This window comes from Rissa tridactyla, chromosome 2 (genome assembly GCF_028500815.1).
Source record: "Rissa tridactyla isolate bRisTri1 chromosome 2, bRisTri1.patW.cur.20221130, whole genome shotgun sequence".
NCBI lineage: Eukaryota > Metazoa > Chordata > Aves > Charadriiformes > Laridae > Rissa > Rissa tridactyla.
The window spans coordinates 20,412,866-20,440,579 of record NC_071467.1 but is presented as its reverse complement, the minus strand read 5'-3'; the positions used below and the strand labels follow the sequence as shown (position 1 = coordinate 20,440,579).

General features: G+C 38.4%; 1 protein-coding gene across 2 annotated transcripts in view; it reads right to left on the bottom strand.

Annotated features, from left to right (window-relative positions):
* The window catches only part of RSPO2 (R-spondin 2), a 108,401-nt gene that overhangs the window by 17,987 nt on the left and 62,700 nt on the right, over positions 1-27,714 (bottom strand). Inside the window, exons 4-5 of one of the 2 annotated variants that reach the window (XM_054191642.1) lie at positions 25,188-25,331; positions 23,949-24,137 (exon numbers count right to left, since the gene is read on the bottom strand). In XM_054191642.1, coding sequence (XP_054047617.1) covers positions 23,949-24,137; positions 25,188-25,331 — 333 coding nt within the window. The remainder of the gene's footprint in view (positions 1-23,948; positions 24,138-25,187; positions 25,332-27,714) is intronic. The other variant, XM_054191644.1, reaches the window with a different exon arrangement.

Here is a 27,714-nt window from a genome sequence, read left to right as displayed (position 1 = left end):
TTCTAAATTATAATAGATGGGATTGACTTCAATCCATAATTTACATAATGAAGAACTTAACTGGCCTGATATCATTTCTCAAAAACATTGTTTTGATAAGTGATTCTGTTCTGAAATTTCATCTGGCAATGAAAACATGGTCATCTTTGAAGAACTGATTTATTCTCTTCTTACGTGCAAGAATTACTGCTTGGGAACATAATTGAGCTTTCAAACAACAGATCGGATAGAAGTTACTCGAACAATGTGCTGACCCTCAAATTTCACAAATCCTTAAAAGCCTATGTGCATAATGTTATGGGCTGAGACAGTCAGCTGGTAGCATCGGAATACAAAAACATGAAAGCGGCTGCTCTGGGTCAACCAAGGATCCACCGAAACCACTGTTGTAACAGTGGCCCAAAACTAACATGTCGGTAACAGTATAAGAGTCGAACAAAAATATATGTTCCCTGTCGCAGAAAATACTTCACTGCCCTCCATGAGGCCCGGCATGTACATGGCCATACGGAGTCACTTACCGTGGAAGGGCCAGCAAACAGGTTTTTGCTGGGGAAAGCATCTTCTGGCATCTGGGGAAAAGCCCCACGATCTGCCCTTCTGCCACTCAGTAACTTCTTTGCCCCTTCATGATCCTGCAAAACTAGTTTGGATCATGCAACTATGACGTTTTCTCACATAATTTTTCGGCTGATTACAGATCAGGCCAAACTTCTTTTGCACAGGAGGGTCAGCGGAATTTGCACTGAAAATGCATGAAATCTAGGCTTACCAAGGGGAAAAGCATGAGACATGCATGGAACCTGCGAGTCTTATACGTACTGCCTGAGACATGAGAGACCAGACATGATAAAGGAAAAACCTGAACTGCTGTGTGAGATGAGACTAATGGAGACTGGAAGAAAGAGTGGACCATAACAGTGCTTTCTTGCTAAAATCAGGATACTTGTTATCTCATGGCCCTGCACATCAGGTCCATCCCTGACATGATAGGACACAAACCTACGTCTTTTGCAATGCCAACCCACAGCATCACATAGTCACACAGAGGCTGCCACTGAAAAACCTGTAGCTCCATAGTATATTATCCAAAAATGCTTGCATTACTCCACCTCTAATGAAATTCCCTTCAAATCAGGCACCTAACACCTGCATTTCAGTTATCCTAGGTTTACTACTATAGAAAATGGTTGCATATTTTTGCTTATGGCTTTCAATTACCCACAGTTTTGAAAGACTGGCCCAGAATGTTAGTTACACGAGAGCTGAAAGCATGGGGAGACACTAATTTCTGATAAAACGAGTGGTTAAGTTTCCCTCTCTCATAAGCTGACCAGATCAGTCAACGCTCTGAAGTAAGAGCCCTATCATTTTTGAGAAAGGAAACAGAAAATTATTTCCCTTGTGCTTAAATGGGGTCAGAAAAGAGAAAGGCATCTGTTAATATTCTGCGTCAAGGCAAGCTTATTCAGCCAACTATTGTGCTAATGCAAATGATCACAGTTCTTTGCAGATGTGCAGCTGAATATAACGCAGCCAAATCATCCAGGATTTTCGGAGTAAGAACCCACGCACAGAAGACTATGGTGGGTTCAATAAGCATTTTAAGGGAGAATTTTAAGCACAGTGCCTTCCTGTCAATGCCCCCGCCTCAACCAGTTTCAGTTGTAAATGTTATTTTGAGAAGATTAAGATGTAGGGCAACTCAGAAATCAAAGTAAAAGTGGCTAATGGATTTCAGGCTTTAATATTGGCATTTCAAGGCAGAAGGACTCTTTTTAGGTTCTACAGTCACTTATTATACTGATGATGATGATGATAATTATTATTGTAGCAGAGAGAGACTGATAGATTGAATGTAAAATAGAGGAAATATTTTAGGATATAAAAAAGACAAAAAATGGTGATAGTGTCTCAGTTGTAAGGAAAGAGCATCCACAGTGTAACAAAAAATGATATTCTACCTTCAGATACATCAAATAAGGTGCAGATATTTTGCTGGCATTATTGTATCTTAGGTAAGTTCTCACTAAAATTTTTTTCGTAGTACTCCACGGGTTTCAGAAATCTTCTCCACAGTCGCCCTCAATGTTCCAGAGAGGTGTACAGCTTCCCATCGCTCATCTAGTCTATAAATTGCCTTTCCTCAGTACAGCAGTGTCCACACCCGAACTAGAATATCAGGTGCCCTAAACTACATAGCACCAAGGCACATGTTGCATCACTCGTTTTTCTCTTATTAATGGAGAACCATATATAATTAATTAAAAAAAAAACCCCATCCACTTTCTACCGCTGGCAACATTCTTGCTTTTAAAGATAGCTAGTATAATAATTTATGGTTAGTTTGATGTCACTTCAAATTGTGTTTTGAAATCAAATTATGCCTATCAGAAAAAAGCTGAAGTTACAAGGGACCTCTGGAGGTCATCTGGTCTATGCCCTCCTGCTCAAGCAGAACCATGTAGAGACAGTTGTCCATGGCTATGTCTTGGGCTTTTGACCGTCTCGAAGGCGGGAGACTCCACAGCCTCTCCGGGCAACCAGTGCCACTGCTCGGTTACCCTCACAGTAAAAAAAAGTGTTTCCTGATGTTCAGAGGGAGCCTCCTGTGTTTCAGTCTGTGCCCATTATTTCCTGTCCTGTCACTGGGCACCACTGAAAAGAGCCTGGCTCTGTCCTCTTTGCACCCTCCCTTCGGGTATTTACACACATTAATAAGATCCCCCTGAGCCTTCTCTTCTCCCGGCTGAACAGTCCCAGCTGTCTCAGCCTTTCCTCACAGGAGCGATGTTCCAGTCCCTTTGATTATCTCTGTGGCCTTACATTGAACTCTCTCCAGTATGTCCCCGTCTCTCTTCCTCTTGCACTGAGGAGCCCAGAGGTGGACGTAGTACTCCAGGTGTAGCCTCCCCAGTGACGAGTAGAGGGGAAGGATCTCCCTCAACCTGCTGGCAACAGCCTCCTAATGCAGCCCAGGACAATCTTAGCCTTCTTTGCTGTAACAGCACATTGCTGGCTCAAATATATAAATATATTGAAATTTCTTATTTAAAGGTTGTAAAAATATACAACCTTTACTTAGATTACTCATTAAATACAAACAGTACCATCACAAGATGTCAAAATTATCTGGTAGGCTAAAATGGATAAAAGGGATATTATCAATGAATTTATTTCACACAGAATGAAAGCTTGCAAAAGTGAAAGAGTGAATTATAGCACGAATGAGTAAATAAAAGAGGCTTATAGAGTTGAAAACTGATTATAAAAAAAAAAAATGCAAGAAGGAAGCAGAAGAAAACCAGGAAAGTGGGGAGGAATATAGTTAAAGAGCAAGAACTGTGTCAAAGAGAGAAGAAAAAAGGAAGCAGGAGAACTGGAGATGTTCAGAAATAGTTTTGAATTGTGCCAGGAGCCTGGCAGTCGTTAGGCATAACCAAAGGCAGAGGGAATGACATTTTGGTAAATTTATGTTATGTGATGCTTTTTGTAATCACCCTCAAAATGAAGTAATTATTGATTTAATATATTATTTTTAAAACCAAGTTTTGTAATTATTTTATGGGAGGGCTGAAAACCGATAGGGTTATGCTCAGCAACTTTGAAAATTCAGTTCTTGGTAAAGCTACTACAGTTTGGTGTAGACCTGGAGTTTTGATTTTCAGTATGCACTACGCAAGCACCTCTACAAGAGCAGGTCTGTCTTCATCTGAGCATCCTGAGTGCAGAGTCGCTCCTTCAAATCTTGTCTCAATACAGGTCTGACAAATTATGCATAAGATTTGAAAGGAACACTATGAAATATTATCAGACTTTTTTTTTCCCTGAAGTGACTCAAAAAAAAAATATCAAATTTTTTGTGGCTGTGTTAGAGAGCTAAGTAAAAGAAAAAAAACCAACACCCAGAAGTAGAGAAGTCCCCAAAAATATGCACAGTGTGTGCAACAGCTATGTCTCCTCTCCAAACTGCATTATTCCATTGAAACTCATTATTGTAGTAACCATGAAATGGAGTTTTAAGGTTATTTACTAGCCACATCTTGACATTTAGAAAAATTGCTCTGTGTCAAGTTACACAGTTATACACAGTACAATAACAATATAATCATGCAAAACAAAACACAGTCCGTTAACCACGATTTGAATATTTTCATATGCTTCTGCAATTCCTACTTTTAGCCAGTACTGGAAGCTCAAAAAAACTGGAAGAAAGATTGTTCTTATGGCAAGATTTCAAGGTGAGATTTTACATGTTTCTACTGAAATGTTTATCCCTTCTTTTTAAGGGTAAGATAGATAAATTAAATGATGGTCAAGACTTTTTGCAATGATATAGCAAGCTAAACATTCTTGAGGTTGGGGTTAGGATTCTAGAGATGTGGGTTAATATCCTGACTGTATTCATAATACTGTGCTATCATTATTCCAAACTAATAAGTAATTCACAGGTAGCTACAATAAAGAAATCCCTGTCCCCCACTCTTCCTTTCATTGTTCCACCCCTTGATTTAACTCTTCTAAAGATAAGGTTTTAAATACTTGAAAATAAATTGAGTATATTTTTACTGATACCAGGCAATTCCAAGAACAGTGCAAAAAAAGTTTTATTGACAAACTGTTTCAAAGCCCATTTCTAAACCAAAGTCACGGAGGGTTCTTTGAAGAGTGTGCAGCACATGTGACCACTGGATTATTTTGTCCCATTTGTTGTAACTGCAACATAGTCAGAAATAGTTCATAAATTATGTCACTGCTTCTGGGGGGAAAAAAAAAAAAAAAAAAAAGAACACGATTCTACGGGACTATTTGTAATCTAGCATTTTATAATCTTGAATTTTAGTATGGAGAAATATAGACTGCAAAAATCCCACTGCACGCTCTACAAGACCATTACTTTGGGTAGACAAAGACAAAGTTTAAGATGGACGTTTTCACAAATCCCAAGGGATTCAGAACAGCAAGTCCAAAAGTCAGTAAAGCATTTGGAAAAAAGCCGGAGGAATCTCTTAAAACACATCCTTCTGAAAGGATACTCTTCAGTAGCAAACATTCGAAAGTCCTCAGCACTCAGTAGGGTCTGCTAATAACAAAATTGTTATGGAACAAATTTTTGAAAGCCTGAACAGCAACAGCTGTGTATTAAACAAAGTGCCAATAGCTAAAGATTCAAATTATTCTAGCTGCAAGTATCTTCTGGATTTAAGAAATACTAGTGAGGTTGGAAGCATAGAAACATTTTATTTCTAGGCATATATGCATACATATTAATATTTGTATTATATATAAACCAACTACTATTGTCCCAATCTCTCTAGCGTGGAGCATTAGCTTTTGGGGATAACATGGTAAGTTTTCGATATAAATGAAAAACATGAGAGATGTCAAGCCTATTTAGAAAAAAATTATGCACACACAAAATCTAAGTTTCCATATCTTAGCCAAATGCGTTAGGAGTTATAAAAATCAAAGCAGAATAATATGCTGGCTCTTGAGCTACAGTAACTCAAACAAAAAGTTTCCAAATTTTAACATTAAATACACAATTAAATACTCATTTTCCTGCTATTTTTCCATCAAAATAAAGCTAGACTCTATGAAGATTCACGCAAGGAAGGTCTAGATCTGATTACTATTATTATTTTTTTTAATTTGGCAGAAAAACACCCCAAAACTCCCAAACCAGCCAAAGCACCTCTTGCACTTATCTTCAGAAGTGTAAGACCACCATAAGTACATTTTAGCTCCTTTTTAATGGGAAAATACATTTGCTAGAAAAAATGAGATTATGGAGCTTGTTTAGTATTAACTTCTGCCAAGAGTAAACAATTTTTCTCCGAGTTACTACTGAGTCACATGGCTAACGGCAGTAACGGTTATCACTTCATTTTCTGTAAAATGGCTTAGGCTCGAAAGCTCCCACGCTTTCCCCTCGCGACTGCTCTGGACTCTTAAACAATCAGAAAGCGCTTGCTTTCAAAATCCAGTATGTTTGCTAGCATGGTGGCATCATTACCATTCCACAATCTTGTAAAATGTGCAATTTTTATTTTAAATTTGGCTCAGCTGAACACCAAATTCATAAGAGCTAATGTAACAGGATAACTTCAATCAACTCAACTCAATTTTAATTTTTTTTTTTTTAAAAAGCTACCTTTTACTAGCAGAATGTAAATATAACTAAAGGCTGAAGTATTTTTATCTGTAGCAGGAAACTGCCGTGCTTAATAAAGGATTTGGAAAGTCTGACTATCTCATAACTGGTTTTAGTGCAATCTCCGTGAGGACACACAATCATACCTACTCGACAGAAAGGCAACTGCTGACAGGAACCAAGGAAGTAAATTACCAGCCATTATTTAGCTCACTCACAATGCATTGTGTTAGCTCGCTTTCAGAGCCTAAACTAGAATACGAATTTCTAATCTCCTCAAATTAGCATGCTAGATCATTGCATTGAAGTGTTCCCTCACTAATAACACTTGATTTTTTGCTGCTGACTAGGTTTTACATAAATACCATGAAAGCAAGCTCTTTGGAAATATGACAAATCCACAGTCTTACACAACAGCGTTCTGTTCTTCATAAATTATATGACAAGAATTTTCATACAGAAATACACCAGAGTTTTCATACGAATACCTAAATGAGACGCAGTGTTCTGGAAAACATTGAAAACTCTTAACTAGCACCTTTAAACATGTTCCTTTTTGGGTTGGATGTCAGATACAAGTTTGGCAACCACATTGAGTCAGAAATCTTGAGCCAGCCGCAAGTAAAATTTAAAACCACTAGATTTTAAAGCAATAATTAATTTCCAGTGCTTTTTATTTAATTTCTGGTGCTGAAACATTCAGGGTGTCCATATTTTCAGGCATTTGCCTGCAGCTACAAAGACTGGAAAAATAGATAAAATGTGAAAACTGTTATTATGAGGTGGTTCCAGCAGGCGAATTTTAAGAAATCACGAAAATGGTGACAAAAATCACACACGAAAGCAATACAGGGAACTCCCATTAACTTCCTCATTACTATGTTATTTTCTTCACTTAATTGTCTTAGGGAATAATAAGGTAAAGCCTTTTTATAACAATTCCTGCGAGTGATGCACGGTAACTTCCACAGTTCAAAGAGTTCTGCTGAAGGAAGTACTTGAGCTTTCCCCAAGTGTCCACAGGGGACGAATACTCTTATAGATTTCAGGGCATTTGTGCCTTTTCTTTGGCAGCTGAAGCATTGCAATGCTGACAGTATCAGAGTTTCACTTCCTGAAAAAGTGTCTTTCCAAAATCAGTCATTTTTGATTGATGGCAAAGCCCAAAGTTTCCACATCACACTGTTCTCAGTAAAAAACCCTTCCCCTGTTCTCTTGTTTATTATTGTCTTAGAACAAAACCATGAGAAAAAATAATATAGGTGGTATAAAAGGTAGACAAAAGAGTTCAATTGCCAGTGAGCTGATGTGATGTCTTTACCACATATTGAACAGTTCTAGGGAGTTTACACAATTAATTGCATAATTAGATGAAATTTTGGTTCACATAAAATCAAACACACCCTTATCAATAGATCCACACCCTGTTTTAAAGCCCTGAAAGAGGATATGAAGATGCTGACTTTGACAACTGCCTAAAAAAAAAAATAAAAATAAAAAGTAGTTCTTCTGCAACACATCGCTCCCAGCTTTGAAGTGCACGTACTGATGCAGCCAGTTATAATTTCAAGTCCTGCAACGCTATTTAAATTCTTATTCTACACTCAACTGGTTGTATCTTTTTTTTTTGACTCACAGTTTGGGATACTTTAAAACTATGACACTGTAAAAAAAGGGAGGGTGGGAGGGTGTTCCCCTCCGAAGAAATGCAGTATCTTTTATCTCCCTGGAAAAATAATTCAGATGGTTGGAAGAAAAGTAAGAAAAAAGTAATACATTATTCTCTCTCAACACACTCCACCTGAAAAACGTTATTCTAGAAAAGATGTATGAATCAATTTTTTTTAGAGCTTGAAACTTTAAGGACAATTACTTATTTAATAAAAAAACTCCAGTTGAAAGAAATATTCAGCATGTTATAAAACTTCTTACAAAACACTTTGCTGGTTTTTGGGCCATCTCTATTACCGAGTTCCACAGAAGTGATAAATCCCTCTTCTCCTTTTCCTTGCCAGGGCTGCAAGAGAAAATGAACCTTATCTCCCAGGATTTTTCCATTTATATGTCTGGGACTCATGATCCACTGGCTTCCCCTGCTCTCAAAAGGGGTATTAGCGCAGCCTACGCTCAAGCTGGCATTCGATTGCAGAGCCGATTAAGAAAGTCTGGTGGCAGAATAATCATGCACCGAGTACTGCGAATTACAGCTGATAGCATCTATCCATAAGTCCTGCAGCAAATATATATTTAATTACCTTCGATGATCATGAAAAATTGATTCTGACCGTTACATCAGAATGTCAGTATTTTGTAATATGAAACTGACACAATCTGTCATGATCCTGAAACCAACTTCCTCTTCCTTCAAGAATTATCTCCCTGTATTCTGCCACTGTACTTTCTTTTAGCTAGAAACCTTCCACCAGCTATTCTAACCGTCTAACCAGAGCAATGATTTGAAGCCTGACACATGACTTGCTCAGTAGATATTTTTTTACTGTGGAGTTTTTATTGCCTAGAAAGTTCTTCAGCCATCAGTTATCAAATACAGTCTCTTTTCTTCTGTTGTAAATACACTCAGATAGTCCTCATATATCACTCCTAGTGCTATATAGCAAAGTTGTGAACTTATTTTTAGTGCATCTCTCCTGCACAATCTTTCGCAATGCTCAAAATTTATTCCCTATATTTGGCCAAATTGTGGGTTTTCCTTACTAGGCCTCACAAAAGTCGTTTCTTCTAGCTTAGATGTTATAAGGAACAGATGGTAAATCAGGAGGTAACAAAATAACCTGGTCCATAAATTCAGAGCAAAAATACAAAGCTGGAATTTAACCATCTTTGTGGTAGTTTTTAACTAGCTATGTTTTAGAATTCCTTTAAGCATTTGCCATTTCAAGCAGCAGATAAATGTAGCACTTTTATCAGTATTGAAGATACTATAGTATTAAAGCTAAATGCAATCTAGCTTCAAGACGGCTATGCCAGATCTGATCAAAGCTGCTTGGCACTTGAATCTAGTCAACAGCTAAAGTTCCATTGTGCAACTTTAAAAGCAATGAATTAAGTAAAAAAGTTAGACAGTTTTTACAGTATTCTTTCTACTGTGCTGAACTCTGTATAAGTAGAGTTGGAAAGCCATTCAAGGTGTTCACATTTGTATCTGACAGAGAAGCAGAATAATTTAAGAGCTGGCTGTCATTTTTATCAGGAATTCACTGTAATGCATGCCATGGTGTTATCATGGGATATTAATGTCATTGGAAATACCTGTGATCTTTATGCTACATGATAGTATAACTCCAACATAGGGACTTGAAAGCTATTCCTCTTGTTTGAACTTTTCAAACAAAGTTCTTAATAAATCTTACGTGCTGTAAAGCACCTGCTCTTACTGGTGTCCTACTGCTGCGGCTCTGCAATTAGATACCTGCATGCTTCTCTGCTCCCAGTGGAGTCTGACTTGGTACCAGGTTCCCAGAAGTTATCAGACTTAGGTGTCTGATCAGCTAAGAATACAAAGGAAAGCTCATCGGAAACCAATAAACTATAATTTGAGTAAAAAGGCTTAAAATGGACAAATATACGAACAACTAAGCTAACTGGGTTCTACAAGAAGAAAGATCTCAAATGAATAGTCTTAAAAGATGAGCTAACAGGCTGCTATAGTGTCTATAATATATATATATATGCAGTAAATAGATGTGCACGACATAAGATGGAAGTATCAAACTTGGAGGTGATATGTAAGGCTGTATAAACTCAGCCTTCACTTGAACTCCCTTAGCCTTCTTCCTGATTCACACTGTATAAAGAAACATAAACTCTCACAATAAATGGCAAAGATGATGCAAGATTCTAATTCAGTGAGGGACATTTTATATTAGACTTTTGGGGCCCCTTCACAATCTAAACTGTGACAGTTTAGACACACAAAATAAACAGAATCATACACAAACAATCATTTTGGTTGGAGAAGACCTGTAAGATCATTGAGCCGAATCATTAACCTAACCAGACAGTTTTTCACCCAGCAATGTGTATGCCCATCCAAGCCATGAGCAGCCAGTTTCTCCAGGAGAATGCTGTGGGAAACGGTGTCAAAGGCTTTACTGAAGACCATCAAGTCCAACTGTAAACCTAACACTGCCAAGCACTACATCTACATGCCCAGTATGTTTCTAAGAGAGAGGACTCATTGCATAAAGGAGTCCCTTTGGGAACCAAACATATTAGTGCAATATTGTGTCTGTCGTAATTAATACTGCTTTTATGCTCAATCATCTGGTGCAGAATGTCATTCTGACAGGTACAGTTCTGAGTTACCTCTGTGGCACTGCATTGCTATTTTACATGCTACTACTCATTTTAGGCTAATTCATTCTTAAGACTGTGTCAGAAAATTATTCAAATCTACCCATTTTTAATGAGGTTATAATACCATGTCAAACCAATGCAGAGTAGGGATTCCCTGTTCATCATGAGCAGTTCTTGCTTTCTATTGCTCTTCTTCTCTGCTCACGTTACCACTCCTTTTTCAAACGTTATCTGCAGTCACGTTTGTAGTTCTTCAGGATGAACCTGGAATTCAGACTGTTCAAGAGGAAGCTCTTCTCATTCACCTCTGAGGCACAAAGCAAAAAGTCCTACAGGAATCAGTGTCCAACCCTTCCAATCTGAGGTAAAATTATCTCAGAAAGCTCTTTAAAAAAAAGTGGATCTTCTCCTCCATTTGCTTCCTTCTGTGCTGCTCATGAGAGGTAAAGATGTAGACATACCTCGAAGCTCTCTGTAAAGGATTTCCATAGCACATCCTTAAAAATCAGTGCAGATGACTCCAGCCTAGTTCTTACACTGGCGGCAACTTGATAAAGTGAAAGCAGCTGGGGAGATTGCTCCTCCACCTATTCCCTATTGGCATTCCCCCTGGACTCCTGCAGCCAGCTGGTGCAAGTTAATTAAATTAAATCAGTCCTATAGCAGCATGCTGGAAGCTGCTGCATTTATGAATTGAGCACTGTGTCTTTCCAGAATTTTTGTGAGCACCTCTATGATAATCATCATTTGACAGGAATAAACCCCACAAGAGAATGAGTCCCCCAAGTTAGCACTTGCATGCACACAGCAGATCACAGGTCTTTATCGCAAACATTTTCATGGCCTGAAAACACTGTATCTGCATGGAGCTGTGCCAGATCTAATAAATCCTGTCTCTCAGCAGGCGTAATTTAACTCTTGCACAGCATTATGCTGACACTTTTAAACTGTTTTCATTTCATGAGCTACCTTGGGCAGCACTAGATTGGGAGCCTCTGAACTACCCATCACCGTAGATGTGCCCATTGTGTGTCAGATTTTAAAAGGCATTGGAATCCAGTCAGTGAAAAAAAAAAAAAAGCAGCAAGTGTGGATAGGCTTTACCTTTCGCACTCAGCTAACAAAACCATTAATTGGGACTCAAATGTCCCTATGTGATTTTTTTTCTAAAGAGCCAAAGAACAGGAAGCAGCCAGAACTGTCTATTTCTCTGATTCTTTCCTCTCGCCTCCTCTGTGCTGGATTCTTTACGCTCCAGATTTGCCCTGCCTGGTTGTGTGATAGGAGGAAAGAATTTCTGCTGAATTCAATCTGAATTTGCGAGACCCCTGCCTTGGCCTACCTTAGGTTACAATCACAGAATCATTTAGGTTGGAAAAGACCTTGAAGATCATCGAGTCAAATCATTAACCTAAGCAGCCAGTTTTTTACCCAGCAAAGCGTATGCCCGTCCAAGCCAAGAGCCGCCAGTTTCTCCAGGAAAATCCTGTGGGAAACGGCGTCAAGGACTTCACCAAAGTCTAGGTAGACAACATCTACAGCCTTTCCCTCATCCACTAAGCGGGTCTCCTTGTCATTGAAGGAGATCAGGTTAGTCAAGCAGGACCTGCCTTTCATAAACCCATGCTGTCTAGGCCTGATCTCCTGGTTGTCCTGTACATGTTGTGAGATGATGCTCAAGATGAGCTGCTCCACAACCTTCCCCGGCACTGAGGTCAGACTGACGGGCCTGCAGTTCCACAGATCCTCCTTCCGTCCCTTCTCGTAGGTGGGCGTCACATTTGCTAACCTCCAGTCAATTGGGACCTCCCTAGGTTGCCACTAGCTATCGAGCAAGCAGGCCACAGGGTGTTCAAAATGATTCTCCAGAAGAAGAAAGCTATTATAAAGGGTACAGACAGGCCATCATGATCAATCACGTTACAGCAGCGTAACGAGTTCCTAGCTTAACAGCAAAGCAGCTGTAATTAGCTGCATGTACACTGCTAGCCTTCTGCAAGTCAGAAGGTGATATATGCTTAGATAATGTATTTTGCATTGGTACTGTGCAAGGAGTATGCACCCGGTTAGTTGTGGCTCAGCTGAAAAGCTTTATCTACTCAAACTGGTAATTTAACTGTTGGTGATCACACGTGCATCCAAAGAATCTCATTTCTGTCACAGCTGCTTAGAGGCCGCCAAGCCAGTCCTGCAGATCACGGCTCAACATGCAGTCATACACGGATTGTCTTACACCATCCTTAAGGATAATGAGGCAGGCAGTATCTAAATATTGCATATACAAATACTGCCTATTTTCTAAATATTATTTCATGATGAAATCTTTCTACTTCAGTCACAGTGGCTGTTATTTAAGGAATAACACTTCCGATATCCAAACACTGCCATTGTTAGTACATGTTCTGCTGGAGAGATGAACTGTGCAAAAGTTGAGGACTATCTGAAACACCCGACCAAAAGTTCTGCCAGGAGTACGTCGGGATGTGGCCCTTATATCAATGTTGTGAAAACAAATAATATTTGTATAGCCTAATATGTTTATTACTTAAGAACAGACTTCTGTGCAAGGAAAGCCTTAATGAACCCTTAAAAATGAGCGAGGCTGATTGCTCTCTAGTCATGCCACACCTGAAACAGATGGTTCTCCAGACCTGCCGTACCCAGGCCTGTGGTTTGGGAGAGGATACACACAGAACTGTGCCTTACTGATTGATCCTCAGGGAAGGAAAAGTAATCTCGGGTAGGTGAGTGTTCGCTGGTTTCTCTGCTGTGACTGGAACAGCTGACACTACAATGTATGAAAAAAAGCTGTCTGGCTCAGAAATGAGTAAGTATATGGCTTTTCCTCCTACAGGTGGACTGCAGCTTCAGAATGAGCAAAAGACAAAACCAACAGGAGTTACTTCATAAGGGCATGCACAATAAAATTTGTCAGGTACCTTTTATGGACAAATTCAATCTGTGCACTTGGATCAGCTGCAGCTCTTCAGTATTTGTATTTCCATGTGGATTAGCAGCTGGCTCTCTTTCAGCATTTTTAAAAACCCTGAACTGTGTAATTGCCATGAGACAGTTCTAACTCACACTCTGGTCATTTACCAGGATTTACACTCTGGTACTTACTCGGTTATTCATTAAAACCGGATAACTCCCATAGGAGGTACTGCATCACATGATATTCAAGCTACTTCTGAAATAAAATATACTTAAGGAAACACACATGTTGAAAGCACTTATCTGGTCTAAGATATAATAATGGCAACAAATAAATTGTGCATACAACCTTTTAATGATTGGAAAAACTCTGTGAAAATCTTCCCAAGAAAATATTTCCTATTCCTTTAACTAAAAAAGATTGAAGGATGATTTATACTCAGAAAGACAGGGAAAACTTGCTTGAGTTGGCACTTCTGTACGGCCAGTAACTCCCTGATAATTCTTTGAAAATAAGTTGAAAATGTATCATGCTGCAATATGATAAAACAATACACAAAATTCCATATGATGAATTGTCCCGATGAGGTATGTAGAACTAAAACTTTGCACTCAGGTATATATAGTCCATTACAAGATATGCTTTGGGCAATGGCACTAAAGAAGGAAAAAGAAAACAAATCAGATGACAACAACGCTTTTCCACAAAAAATTTTGCTAATGTCTTGAAATCCCTCTAAAGGTCATTTTAGACAGAGTTTATTTCTAGTCTTAAAAAGAGTGATGAAGTTTTAAATTCTGCTTAAGTCAAAGAGAACTAAGCCCCTTAAAACCTTTCAAAACCTGAACTATCCACTAAATAAGCAAACAAACCAGAACCACACTTCACAACAACAGCGCTCCATGGAAATTTAGGCTACTTATAGCTAAGCTAAGTTACATGTTTCAGCGTAAATAATGTATTATTTCACCATATTCACACAAACCCACACATTTTAATAACTGCAGTTGTAACCCATTGTAATATTTATCTGGAATAAATCAGCAAAAAAGGTTTGTAGGCGTGCTGTGACTCAACATCAAGCTGTCTCGACTTCCATGCAAGATCCACCATACCAATTTCAAGGGAAATGCAAGCCCAGGGGTTAAAAAACCCCTGAAACTTTGAGAAATTCTATGAACGCTAAATGGGAACAAGCAAAGATAGAACATACTAAATACCTAAGTCTTGGAAGGGTTCTTTTTAATATGTTGATATTTCTCAGGGCATTTAATTGCTTAGCTGCTTGATTTAACTGACCTTATTTCAAGCACATCGAAACCGGAGGACAATTAGCTAACAGCCATATCTTGTTCACAGAGTTTTGAGAGCCATCTAGAACATCAAGCAGTGTGATGTAGTTTAATAACAGCGGAGTCATTCCTTTAAATTCTGCTTTAATTTAAATTCTGCAAAGGAAACCTGGATGTTGGTCCTTGCCGGAGAGTACTTGGGTTTAGAATTAAATCTGACTGCTACTCGAACTGATGTTCAAGTTTATATAGATTATAAAAACTATTTCTAACTACTTTTCAGATACGAGTCTAATCGGATTTCATTTTCCCTCTAAAAAATAACTAGGGAATGGATTGCTTCCAACAGTGTAATAGAAAAATAACAGCAATTTTTAAAAAGTCACACTAGGTTTATACTTGAACTTCTTTTACTGAATATGAATCAAATGCATGTCTAACAGTTACATAATCTCTTAGCTCACACACATGCATGTATTCAGCTTTTGGTTTTTTCTGCATGTATTCAGGTTTTGGGTTTTTTGCGTGGGTGAGGATTTGTTTTTTTTTTATAACAACTGCTGTAACACAAATCCAGCTGAAACATTTTGTGTGCAAGGGAAGTTTCAGAACAGGATTTCGTAGATTCATTCAATCACATATTTCCGTGTTGATATGACCAAATAACACACAAATTATACTGTCTGAAAAATAATGTTTATATTAAACTTTCTGTACCTCTGTCCTATAGCTGCGAACATCAACATTGCACACTGGGTTGTCAGCATCTAACAGATTGTTTTGTTGATCAGCCTTAAGGAAAGAACATATCTGCTCATGTTTCATCGTTAACACACCTTAATTTTCTTTACTACTTTGATATGACAGTATGGATAAGAACACTGCTCTATCAGCAGATTCCTAATTTTCCTATCCTTGCTGCAATATGGAAAAAGAAGGCAAGCACACAAGAAATATTAGTGTAGGTTTTCTGTTTCTAAGAAAAAAATAATACAAAATACTATATTTTAATGCAGAAAATAAAAATCAGAGTTACTTGCTATATTTCAGTTACTTTTTAGTATCCTATCAGCTGAGAGGTACGCTGTCTAACTTTTAGCTGCAGATCTAAGAGGCATCAGGTATAGAAGTGCTCCAATAAAGGTACATATGTGCATTATAAAAATTTTCACATCTGCATGTAAATGAATGCACGAAAACATCATGAAAATGTAATTTCAAATTTGCTGTGCATTTTTATATTTTTCATTTAGAAACAAATAACACCATTTTTCCTATAACGTATAAATCAGCATCTCACAAATAAACATATGAAGAGGAACAGAGCTATGACCAAAACAGGAAAATATTTAATCTCTGAGGACTGTCAGAGCAATAGCTAATCCTGGTTTTCTCACAGCTGACCTGATTTAACAGGAGGCTGGAGTAGATGACCTCCTGAGGTACTCGCCAACCTGAACTACTAATTCGACTTTGATATTTTTTTTTTATTATTAGCAAATAGAAATGACAACCTTTGTGCTCTTTTTTAGAAGCTGGCACAAACTTACTGACTATTGATAATATAACTATACCTCTTGCCTATATGCCTTAATTAAGAATACTTGAAGTCTAGTTGCAGGCCCTCTCACTGAAATAACCAGTATTACAGCTTTCATTTTCCTTAGGGTTTGGATTTCCTTTACTATTCGTTTTCACCTGCAGCAGTCTCTTCCGAAGGTGATCAGAAAAAAAAAAACCAAAACATTTTAATAGGCTCAGCACAACGTTCTCTGTGCAAAGCAGATATTGACAACCCAGACCAGCAGATTCTGCAGCTGACAAAAGCTTGTTTCCTGAACAAACTCGCTAACAAGCATGCCAGGCTCCGAGGGTTAAGCCACACTATAAAACCATTCTTGTTTTCTGGGAAGTCTCCAAACCACGTTCGTCTCATCCCGTCTTGCTCCCAATTGCTAGGTCCTTCACAAAACGTGCAGAACGGCCATCGCTTAAAACACTCACAGAAATATTTGCTCGTTACTATTATATTCCCAACCTGCACTGGGCAAGTGTCTTTGGAGTTTACTTCTTGTAAGCTCTCTGCTGATGCTGAAATATTTTTTCCTTTTTTCCTTCAGAAGTTTTGAATCATGCTTTGTAACTGAAAATTATGGGTTGTATTTTCAGACAAGCTAAGGCCAAGCCTTCTGGGTCAGAGTGTAATTGGTGCTCACAGAATACATCAAGGAAGCAAGCCTGCTTGGTGATACCGACATTCTAGCAGAGCCAGTACTCAGCGGAGCTACACTTAATGCAGTTTCTACTTGTCTGCTGAGGGCAAAAAAGGGCAGATTTGGTGCAATGCTGATGCAAAATTAACAGAGAGCTGCAGTAGGCAATGACAGTAAATAGTATGTGCAACAGTCTTGTTTAAAATGCTGATAAGAATTGTAAGCATTATTTTTTAGTATTACAGTGATAAATAATATTCCAATGTCCTCAAGATTCACGCAATACTAACCAAAGCAGTAAGATCTCACTGTTTATAAATCTTGTCATCTTTCCCAAAACCACAATGCTTTCTGTTTGCTACTATCCCTCTTCAGATCATGCCTCCACTTATAAGATAATATTTTCAAAGTAGGATCATTTTCTTTTATCTATAACATGCCACATACATTTATGTCATGACAACTAACGATGGAATGAAATCCTCAAGTTACTAAAAATGTCAACAAATTAGACTGGACTTGAAGAGTTGAAAAGTCAAAGCAACTCTAAAACTACAATACAGTTCTATATCTGCATCTCTACAGTACCTCTGCTGGTCTTTCCATGTTCTCTTAGACAGCCATAGTGCATCAAGTTAAAATAAAGGTATGTTGTGCTATGTATCTTTTCGATCCTATGCAAGATTTTGAATTTACACATGTGCAGCACTCAGCCAAAGACAGTTAAGTGAATAGGTCAAAAAATAATAAACTAAGAAATCAGCACTTCCAACTAAGCTTCCATACCGATTAAAGCTAAACTCGGAAATGCATGAAACAACAGTTAGCATTATATTCAAAACATTAGACATACTCTGCATGTTATTTCCACATCAATAAAATAGGCCAAATTAAGAGATCTCATCACGATAACAAGGTAAAGACTTGTTCTGTTCCTTTTCCCTATTACCAGTCATTCCAGCTTCTCTCTAATTGGGAGTAGAAGACATCGGAAATTTTGCAAAGCCCGGACAGGAAGAATAGTGTTCTTTCAGCCTAAACCCACAGCATGTTCTGCCTTTCACAGCAGCAGAATCATCCAGGTTGGTCCCCAGTCCAACTTCCTGCTCTCGGTAGCATCAAGACCATTCAGACCAGATTGTTCAGGGCTTTGTTCAGTCAAGTCTTGGAAACTTCCAAGGATGGTGACTGCACAGGCTACTGGACAAATCTAGCCCATTGCTCAACTGTCCTTGTGGAGGAGGCAACAGTTTTTGCTGTTTCTGGACTGGTCTTTGCCACTTGGGCTATCTGTTCTTGTGGCAACATAGCAAGACCAAACAGAGACATAAAATGTGGCGGTTACGTTTACTGAGATGCACCTAGAGAGACCCCTAGCATTGACACTCAAAAGGCAGATGGTGTTTGTAGGTATTGTGCCTACTTGTGACTACAAGTGCAAGTTATAAATTAAGGTCTCAAAAGCATCCTGGCTTACAAACTTTTCCATATTGGGCACCTCAGTGTAGATATAGTAAAAAAGCTCAAAAAACCATAATCATCTGTCTGACCACAGAGATCACTCACTGAGTTACGGTGCTTTTTTTTTTTTTTCCATTTCTCACTTATGAGAAATCACTTCTACATTATTTCTTATGAAATCTCACTTCTACAAAGGCAAGTGCAAAATCATGGCTCTGGATCACCTTGTCAGACCCTACTTTGAGCTGGAGGCTGGACTATATAACCTCTCTAGGTCCCTTCAAACCTGTATTATTCGATAATTCTATGGCTTTGTTGGTTGTGCAACTAAAAATTTCTTCAATTAGACTCTTCTAAATAAATCTAATAAAAGAGGGAAATCCTGATTCCCTTTCCCAGGTTTTAAAAGAAAACAAATGTTAGTGCCAAACTTTCAGGGGGAGCTGGGAGACGACACAAGAACATTTTTGACCCTTTATACTGCAGGTTGTCAAGTTAAAGTCAGAAATTTTAAAACGAGGGAAAAAACACCTACCTTCTTGAGATAACTATACGTGTAACGTGGCTTCTATTAGAAATGATGCTTTTAGTTTAGTATACTTTAAGTGTATAACTAGTGTCTTCACCAAAGTGTACGTACAGTTTTACTCTAAATATTGTTTATCCTACCTTAAATATTTTTTCAAACTGGGATCATTAACTCCCTGTTTGACACATCACTAGTAGCTTATCAGATTAAAAGAACTCACACTAGTTTGTTAACATGCATTTTGCAGCTTTGCATATTTATTATTTTTCTTTAAGTATATATATTATTTAATCTTTTAATCTTTTCAGTCATAATTTCTGAATATTAATAATGAAATGTAACTGCAGTATAAGGACAGAAAGCCTGACTGCGTCTTTTTACTGTTGCTCTTGCAGAATCATAGAATCATAGAATGGTTTGTGTTGGAAGAGACATTAAAGATCGTCTAGTTCCAACCCCCCTGCCATGGGCAGGGACACCTCCCACTAGATCAGGTTATTCAAAGCCCCATCCAACTTTGTCTTGAACAATTCCGGGGATGGGGCATCCATAGCTTCCCTGGGCAACCTGTTCCAGTGTCTCATCACCCTCACAGTGAAAAATTCCTTCCTGATGTCTAATCCAAACCTACCCTCTTTCAGTTTGAAGCCACTACTCCTCATCTTATCACTACATGCCCTTGTAAAAAGTCCCTCTCCAGCTTTCTTGTAGGCCCCTTTCAGATACGGGAAGGCCACTATAAGGTCTCCCTGGAGCCTTCTCTTCTCCAGGCTGAACAACCCCAACTCTCTCAGCCTGTCCTCATAGGAGAGGTGCTCCAGCCCTCTGATCATCTTAAATTCTATTGCAGCAATGGAAAGAAGAAAGATTGCTGCATAAAAAGCCTCCAAAGTCCAATCAAAAAGCACGAAGTTTATTCAATTACATGTCTGTGTCAAGGAAAGAACTCTCTCCCACTGTAGACTCAGGACCTGTCCTGATGCCTTCCCTCTTTCGAGCTCAGGAAATTAACATATACGTACATCCCATCTTCACCTCTCTTTCTTCATGTCCAAAATAAGCATTCAGAAATGGCATAATGCTTTTTACTAGAAATATTAGAGTAATATTCGTGTATCAGATAACTTGAAGTACTGCAGTCTGAAGACCAAAAGAACTTTAGTCTTAAGAGTAAAAGAAGCAGAGAGCTTCTTTGCTTGCCTTTGTAATACTTAATAAGAAACGTGACAGCAATCTGCATGTACCCCAGGTTACAAACAAAAGAGGAGCAATTTACTGAGGTGAACATGGGGAACATGTCGAAATAAGAGGTAAAAAGAGAGTATTTATAATAAATATGTGGGAAATCTTCCAGACAGCAAGCTGTATCAGCCCATAGAACATTTCTGCCTGCTATTTTCCCCATCGCTTGTAATGCAATCACTCTTTTTTAAAAATTCTTTTTTTCTTTCTTTTTGAGCTCAAGAGGAGAAAATTCCTTATCAGGAAGAGACCAGTACGGGTAGGAGGTGGCCTAAACGATCCAAGTCATCTTCTCCTAAGTCCAACCTCTAACAGTATGAGTCATGTTACACCCAAGCCACAGGGTAACATACATAACATGAACAGATACACAAATGTGACATTCCCATCTGGTAATAACAGTTAAATCAGTTAGTACTGACAATAAGAAAACACCACTGAGTAACATATTTGAAATCAAGTGGAGTATCCTTTTATGTTGCTGGCTTCAGTAGGAGAGAAGTGAAATCATCTTTCACTTGCATTCCAGCTTCTATCTCTACAACTCTGCAAATACTGGGAAAGCGATGAAGAATTCTGCATCGGCTAGATTTGTACCACAGCCATATGGCCAGATGGGCAACATCTCAATCCTTGATAAATATGAAACTGAAGTACTTAGTAGAAAAACTGAATTTAACTCCACTTCTTCTGCAAACGTGTAGAAATGTGTTTCGGAAGTTTTTCTCTAAAGCGGACCATAAATAGCAACTGTAAAATGTACAGAAGTAGAAAGCATGTGTCAAAAGCACTTTATTTGACCCTGTTCTACCGAAAATATCCTTACTTCCTGTGCTCAATTTAATCCATCGCAATCTACAACTGTTTTAGCTGTATAATCCAACACTTATCCTACACATTTGTGTGAGTTTATGTACTGAGAACATTAGGAAGAAAGGATTTATTAACAGCTTCTTAACCGACATTTACAGGGATTACGGTTCTTCAGTCCCCCAGTAGTGCTGACCTTACATTTTTCTCTTATTTCCTCAGTTTAAAAGCTCAATTACAAAATTTGTAACATTAGGAAAACACTGTATTTTTGAAAACACGGAATATCCTCCTTAACAGCCAGGATCTGCTCGGTTTCAGCTTCCCTGTAATCTGCGTCTCTGCCTCCTGCTCCTTGGCAGCGAGTGAGCAAGCGCAGAAACACTTCATGTCTAACGGGCCAACCTGCTAACTAAATTAAATATGATAAAGGAAGGGGATCTTAGACCAGCCGTGTGTATAATCATAATTAAAACATACTACGAAGCAGGAGTTTCGAACAGGACAATCTCCGTGGCTTCCTCACCCGCAGGGATAACCAGGCCTGGGCAAGACTTACCCCAGGCACTTGAAACACCGTTAACCCACTCCCTCCCAGGAGTTTCTTAGGAGAGAGAAAGGAGTTTATACTCTGGCCAGTGTTTTATATGATTGCACAGAAGCAGTATTAAGCATCAGCCTCCAATGTGGAGTGTTCAAACCTGCAGTTTTGCACATATACATTTTTACCTCTGAAAACACTGGCAGGGAATTCCACACCGTGGCAGGACAGGAGAGGACTTTGGGATTTACCGGAGCCCGTGGTTATGAAAGGGAGCTACAGGCCTGTCACGCAGAATTTGTATTTGCAGCAATAACTTTCCTGATACGTAATGAAAAAAAATGCAGAGATTTGGTCAAAGATCTTGACATAGACTAGGCAATACATTTCCTAACTCTTAGGAAAGCCCACCGCTGTGCCTTTTTACAAATAAAATTTGAGGGGTAAATCTTTAACCAGTGACCTGAATTGCTGGACAAGAAAATTTGAAATGACATAAGAGAATCTGCTACAAAAAGCTATGAATGTTCAATAGTTCCATATTAGCACAGTAACATCAACATGCTGCAGCATTCAGAAATATTGTGGTCCACTTAGGCACACTTCTCAAACAATTTACAGCAATTTGAATCCTAACTATATTAACAAGGCTAAAAGCACATCAGTAAAATTCTACTTGCCAGGAGTTTATAGAGAAGCTGAATATTGCATCCATGAAATATCTCCCTCCATACACGTTGGGTACATAAATGACTAAATCTCTACCGCATGGAGCTGAATTGAAAATATTCTGCAATTTTCCCAAATTCTACCCTACCAGCATCTGAATGGATTTAAAAAAAAAAAAAATTGATTTGAGATTTTGTAGAACCTCACCCAGGCTCTTTCTTCTTCCTTCCATTCCACATTAAAACATTTTCCCAGTTGATCTGATCCCTACCTCCCTGTGTGCTTCGGAGTTTGTTAGAAGTAACCGGAGCAGCTCAACCACCTCAGCAGGCTGCAGCCACCGGTAAGCGCAGCTACTTTGATGTAGGTGCAGCTGACTCGCGTTCAAAGATACCATGAGACACATACCACGACAGTCCAAATCAGCTTTGATTTTTACCCTTTCTTCTTCCTTCCTGTTCATTTTGCAGCTTCCGCTTTCCAGTGTCTTTGAGAAGTTTACCTAGATTGCAGATTAACTGTGCCGCACGATGGGCCCCGATACCACTATGACTATGCACTATGCATAGGTGGAGTGGGACAGGGAGAAAGAGTGCATAACAGACTCAGTTCCCCTGGATAACAGAGAATCAGCTTTATATTCTCTTCCAGATTGTGTCAGGGTCCTAGAGACAAAAATGAAGCTTGCACAAATTTAATCTGCAAACTAAAATTTTACGTATAATTTTCACACATACTGGTGGGCAGTACATTCAAGCCGAGAGACATATTCAATAATCACAGAACACAAAGCATACTTAGTTATGTACCTATTCTAAGATTATTTCAGTTTCATCTTACTCAGCAGGTTATGGCTTTTCTCAGGACTCTGCAACCCTTTATTCCTTTTTATTTGTCTGATCTCTACCCAGCTTGCAGTAGGAGGCTGGACTAGAGATCTCCTTCAAGCCTGAAGCCTGAATCTTTCTTTAATCCTATGATTCCAAAAGGAACGGCATCTTTCTCACCTGCTGATCACCCACCTCACCTACAAACTCTGAAAACTCTGTAAATGTTCAGTCTGCACAAGTAAAAGGTTCATCGTTTCTATTTAAAAGGCAACAAAAACTCCTCTCTACCAGTGGCGTGTCTCCCCTTTGGGGTCTACAAAACTGAACACAAATTTGGAACTCCAGCATCACTACTTAAGTCTCAGAACACCACATTAAAGAAATTTGATTATTTCTTTTATCTACTTGTGGTAATTACCATAAGCTGGTCTTATGCTGAAAAGCTTGATATCTATTACTATTCTGCTTCTATCACATCTAGCATAGTTTGTCCCTGATCTACAATATTCAGAACAAGTAACACATTCCAGCCAATAGTTCCAGCTAACAATGCTATGTGTAACTAACGTCATTTGATTTAAAAACCCATCACACCAGCCGCTTGCAGAGCAATTAGTTATTCCACTATCATTATCATTTTCATGCTGAAGTTCAAACTGCAACACGTTACGGTTTTTCCATGGGGCACCTCTTTGAAAAAGCCCCATGACCATACCAGGAAAAACACAGCTTCGCAGTCTACTGCAAGACTCATCACTCCCACGTTGAGCCTTTCCCTGGAGTCTTGCTCCAGAAATTAGGACCGCCGTCGTACTGCTGCCTTTCAGCCTCGGCTGGCAGGGCAGAGACAGGATTTCCCCTCCAGCTGGGAAGAAACAGCTCTTTTTTCAAGTTAGAAATAGGACTTCAGTTAAAGAAAGCTCATAAAGATTTTTGTGGCATGGACTGTGCTTACCTCCTGGACAATGCCTCATGGCCATTTTACACCGTCTGGATTCTGCAATGGTTGGGCACGGTATCGTGTCTTTCGCTGGCTTCTTCACAATTTGCCTTGTTCTCGTTTCCAGGCCCCACTTAAATCCACATGTTTTGTTATTTCTGCTGCAAGTTCCCCACTCGCTCCACTGACCCACTTCACAGCCTTCTGGTAAAGCAAAAGAAAACACGAGTTAGCAAATCTTCTGGGTTTTATTTTTATTTTTTCCTTTTTTTTTTATTAGTAAGAATATACTATTAGAACACACCCCTTAAAAGCTTTACTGTCAACAGGCAAAAACTCAGAAGCAAAACTAAAATATCTTAGGCAATCTGAAAGAATCTTCTTAGCCAACATCAACCTGGGCATAAACCCATCAGACGATCAATCTGTATAGACATCATATTCAAAAACCCTCCTAAAATCATAAGATTGATTTAAATTTTTCTCCTTTTAATAAATAAATCCTGGATTTGCAAAGCTCAGGAGTTCACTTTTCCAGTCCTCTCCATCATGAAACGCAAGGAATACTGCTGAAAGAAAGAGCCTGTTCTGACACAGTTCCCAGCCTTCAAGATAAAACAGCACATTGTGAGACTCGACAAATATTGTGAGAACTGCCACTGCTGGCTCAGAGTTACACAGTACATTTCTACTAAAAACACTTATTTGGTGGTTTATATTTGTTACTTTCTAACAGAAAAGCAGGAAGCTGAAGAGAAACTAAAAATGAATTTAAAGCCCAGATGTTACAGGAATTACATCTGCCCTGCTCCTGGGTTCTGGCCTCGGTAAAAGACAAAATGAGCCGGTAGTTTTACGAGGGTGAGAATCCAACAAGTCTGCCATTGACTTAGGAGTTCTAATGCAAAAACTGGCCTTCCTGAAATCCTACAAATTCTGAGTTATAAATCCTCATACAAGGCAATTTTCAGTTAAGAGGACAGAACGTTCTGATGCAGAACAACAGAGTGACATTCCCAATCATGCAATATTTCGAAGTTTGGAAATAATGATGATGATGAGGATGAGGATGATAATAATAATCCATTATTATTATTGGACACAATTTATTATTATTAATGGACATAATCCATTAGTGAATATTTCTTGATAGAAAATACTAAGCATCAGCTTAAAAATAGCATTGTAAGTATTTGAACCCAGCCACCTGGCCAACAGGCTGCTTCATCGGCTCTGCTGCGCTAGAAGACTCACCCACGCATTCCATAAGCTCTTCCAAGGCTGCAAATCCAGGGGGACATCCTCGGAAGCAACGGCCTCTGTGCGAGTAGAAGCCAGTTTTGCATTTGGTACAAAAGTCTCTGCTAAAGCAGGAGTCGCAGTTTTCTATTCTGCATCCTGAATCAAAAGGATCATAAGGAACAATGAGACAGCTAAGTCAGGGTGAGAATGAAAATGAAAGGATTTATAAAGCAACAAAACAACAAAACCAGAAGTGCTATAATGAGGAATACTGTAATCCTGAAATCTGTCTGTTCTGTAAGAGAAATTACAGTTAACTGTAATTATTAAATTACCACATTTTCCCCTATATCCTTTTAATCCTATTTTTTAAATCAAAACTGTAGATAAAACCTCTAATTAAGTGATATTTGAGTTAATTACATCTTTTTGGGGAAAAATGTTCAATTTAAATTATTCTTGTGTTTAAGTAATTTTGAGGAAAATAAGATGTGACAGATTATTTTGGGAAGTATGCATGTATTATGTGTACTGTATTCAGTTTATTATTTGCCACTGAAAGCAGGATACAATTTTTTTCCATGACTTGACCCTATAAAGAGCTGGATGCATGCTTTTATGCGTCATGTCTGATTTCCCCATCTACACATGTGCATGTGCTACCATGCAAAAAAACTCTGTTTTTCTGGATATAACTCCTCTCCATTATTAATGAAGTCAATGAATAAAATGTAGCCGTTATTAAATAACTAAAAGACATAAAGCTATAATCGATAGCAAAAAAAATACTATTGCCTTTTGAAATATTGGATTTCTCGGAAAATTTAAGAGAAATATAGATTACAGACTCAGAAGCAGACTGTTCAGAAAAAAATCCTATTCCATACTAAAACATGGCAACTGGGAGGTGAACGAGAGATCAACCGTTATATGCACGCCTGAAAAGCTGAAATACTTACATGGAGGCTTATGCAAGTCAGTCATACATACCTAGAAAAAAATGCCAGGGAAAAATGTTCCAAAGATTAAAAAGTAAAAGCCATTATATTTGAAATAGTAATGAGCGCTTTAAAATTAATTTCAATAATCTACATCTTCAGCTGGCATATTTAATTTATATCAGGTACATTAACTGTATCCTGTGCAGCAGGCTGTATTTGTTATTCATTTCATGCAACAATATACTAATCTTTTTGGTCACTTATGTCATTCATTTATTCTTCATTCCTTTCTAAAGTAAAAAATCACAAACCATAAGGACTTCTGAAATAGGCATTGGTAAATATCCCCTAACAACACTTCAAATTTAGCCAATCTTTATAAAACAGATTTTAATATTTGTTCTTGAACTTCAGGGGGCCAAAATAGGGCATACCATAACACTTAAACTGGGTGGTGGTGGGAAATTATTCTTTGTTAGCAATTAGGGAAACAAGAGGCTTTTCAGATCAGGTTTCTTGTGGCATTGGACAATTAGGACAAAATTAGGTAGATTGCATGGAAAAAAAAAAAAAAAAAAAGATTTCAAATGCTGGTACGCCTTTCTTTGGTTAGAAGGAATGCGAACATCAGTTTGAAGTCTTGCACTGCCGAATGGAAGCTCTGCGGGATCTCTTTAGACACAACCACACGTAACCTACACGCCACCAACTTCAGTGCCCAGCATCTCTCAAAGGAGCTTTTAGAACTTGTGTTCATATAAGCAGCACAAGTTGGGCTTCTTAATTTATAGGAAATTCCCAAGAATGGTAATTTCTTTTTAACGAGGGTTGAACCAGTCTCCAAAGAGCAGATCAATGCCCACACACTGACCCTGCAAAACCAATTCTCCAGATTCATGTGTCTGCAAGGTAAAATGGTAAGGTGGGCTGCTCTGAAGTTGCACTGCAAAAGTTAATTGCAAGTCTGATTTGTTACTCAGGATGTACTGCAAATATTTGTTGATTGCAATGCTTGAATCAAACATCCAGTGATTTAAATATTCAGAAAAAACATTTGCCTCTTGCCCACCCACACAAGACAGTTTGAAAAGACTTCAAGGTTTTTCCAAATCATTTAGTCCAATGATGAGGTGCAGAAAAGAACATTAAAAGAAAAATTAGCATCATGTGACCCTCCCTCACATCCAAGTGATGCCAGTATATTTTTGAAATAATGTTTTAACTACTGCTTTCAAAATATTTTGGGGAGTAACATGTTTAAAGTTTACTCCATTCGAACTTTTTTGTGTGGAAGAGGGATTAAATGAAAAACTTTCAGTATAAGTTGCCTTTTGATATCATATAAACATGCACAGCAGGCATGTTTACCTTACGCTGGGGATACCCTCCATAAAACTACCGCACTTTAACAGTACATACGTGAATACCCCATATTTAAACACTAAATGAATCAATCAATCTTCTTCCAGTTTCTTGATCATACTTCAAAATTCCCATCCTATTAATATCTTTTGCTTTCCCTTCTATGCCAGTTTTCTTTTGCATCACAGTAGAATCCTTGCCACAGTAAGTCCATTTTGGAAGCAATAGTAGGGGCT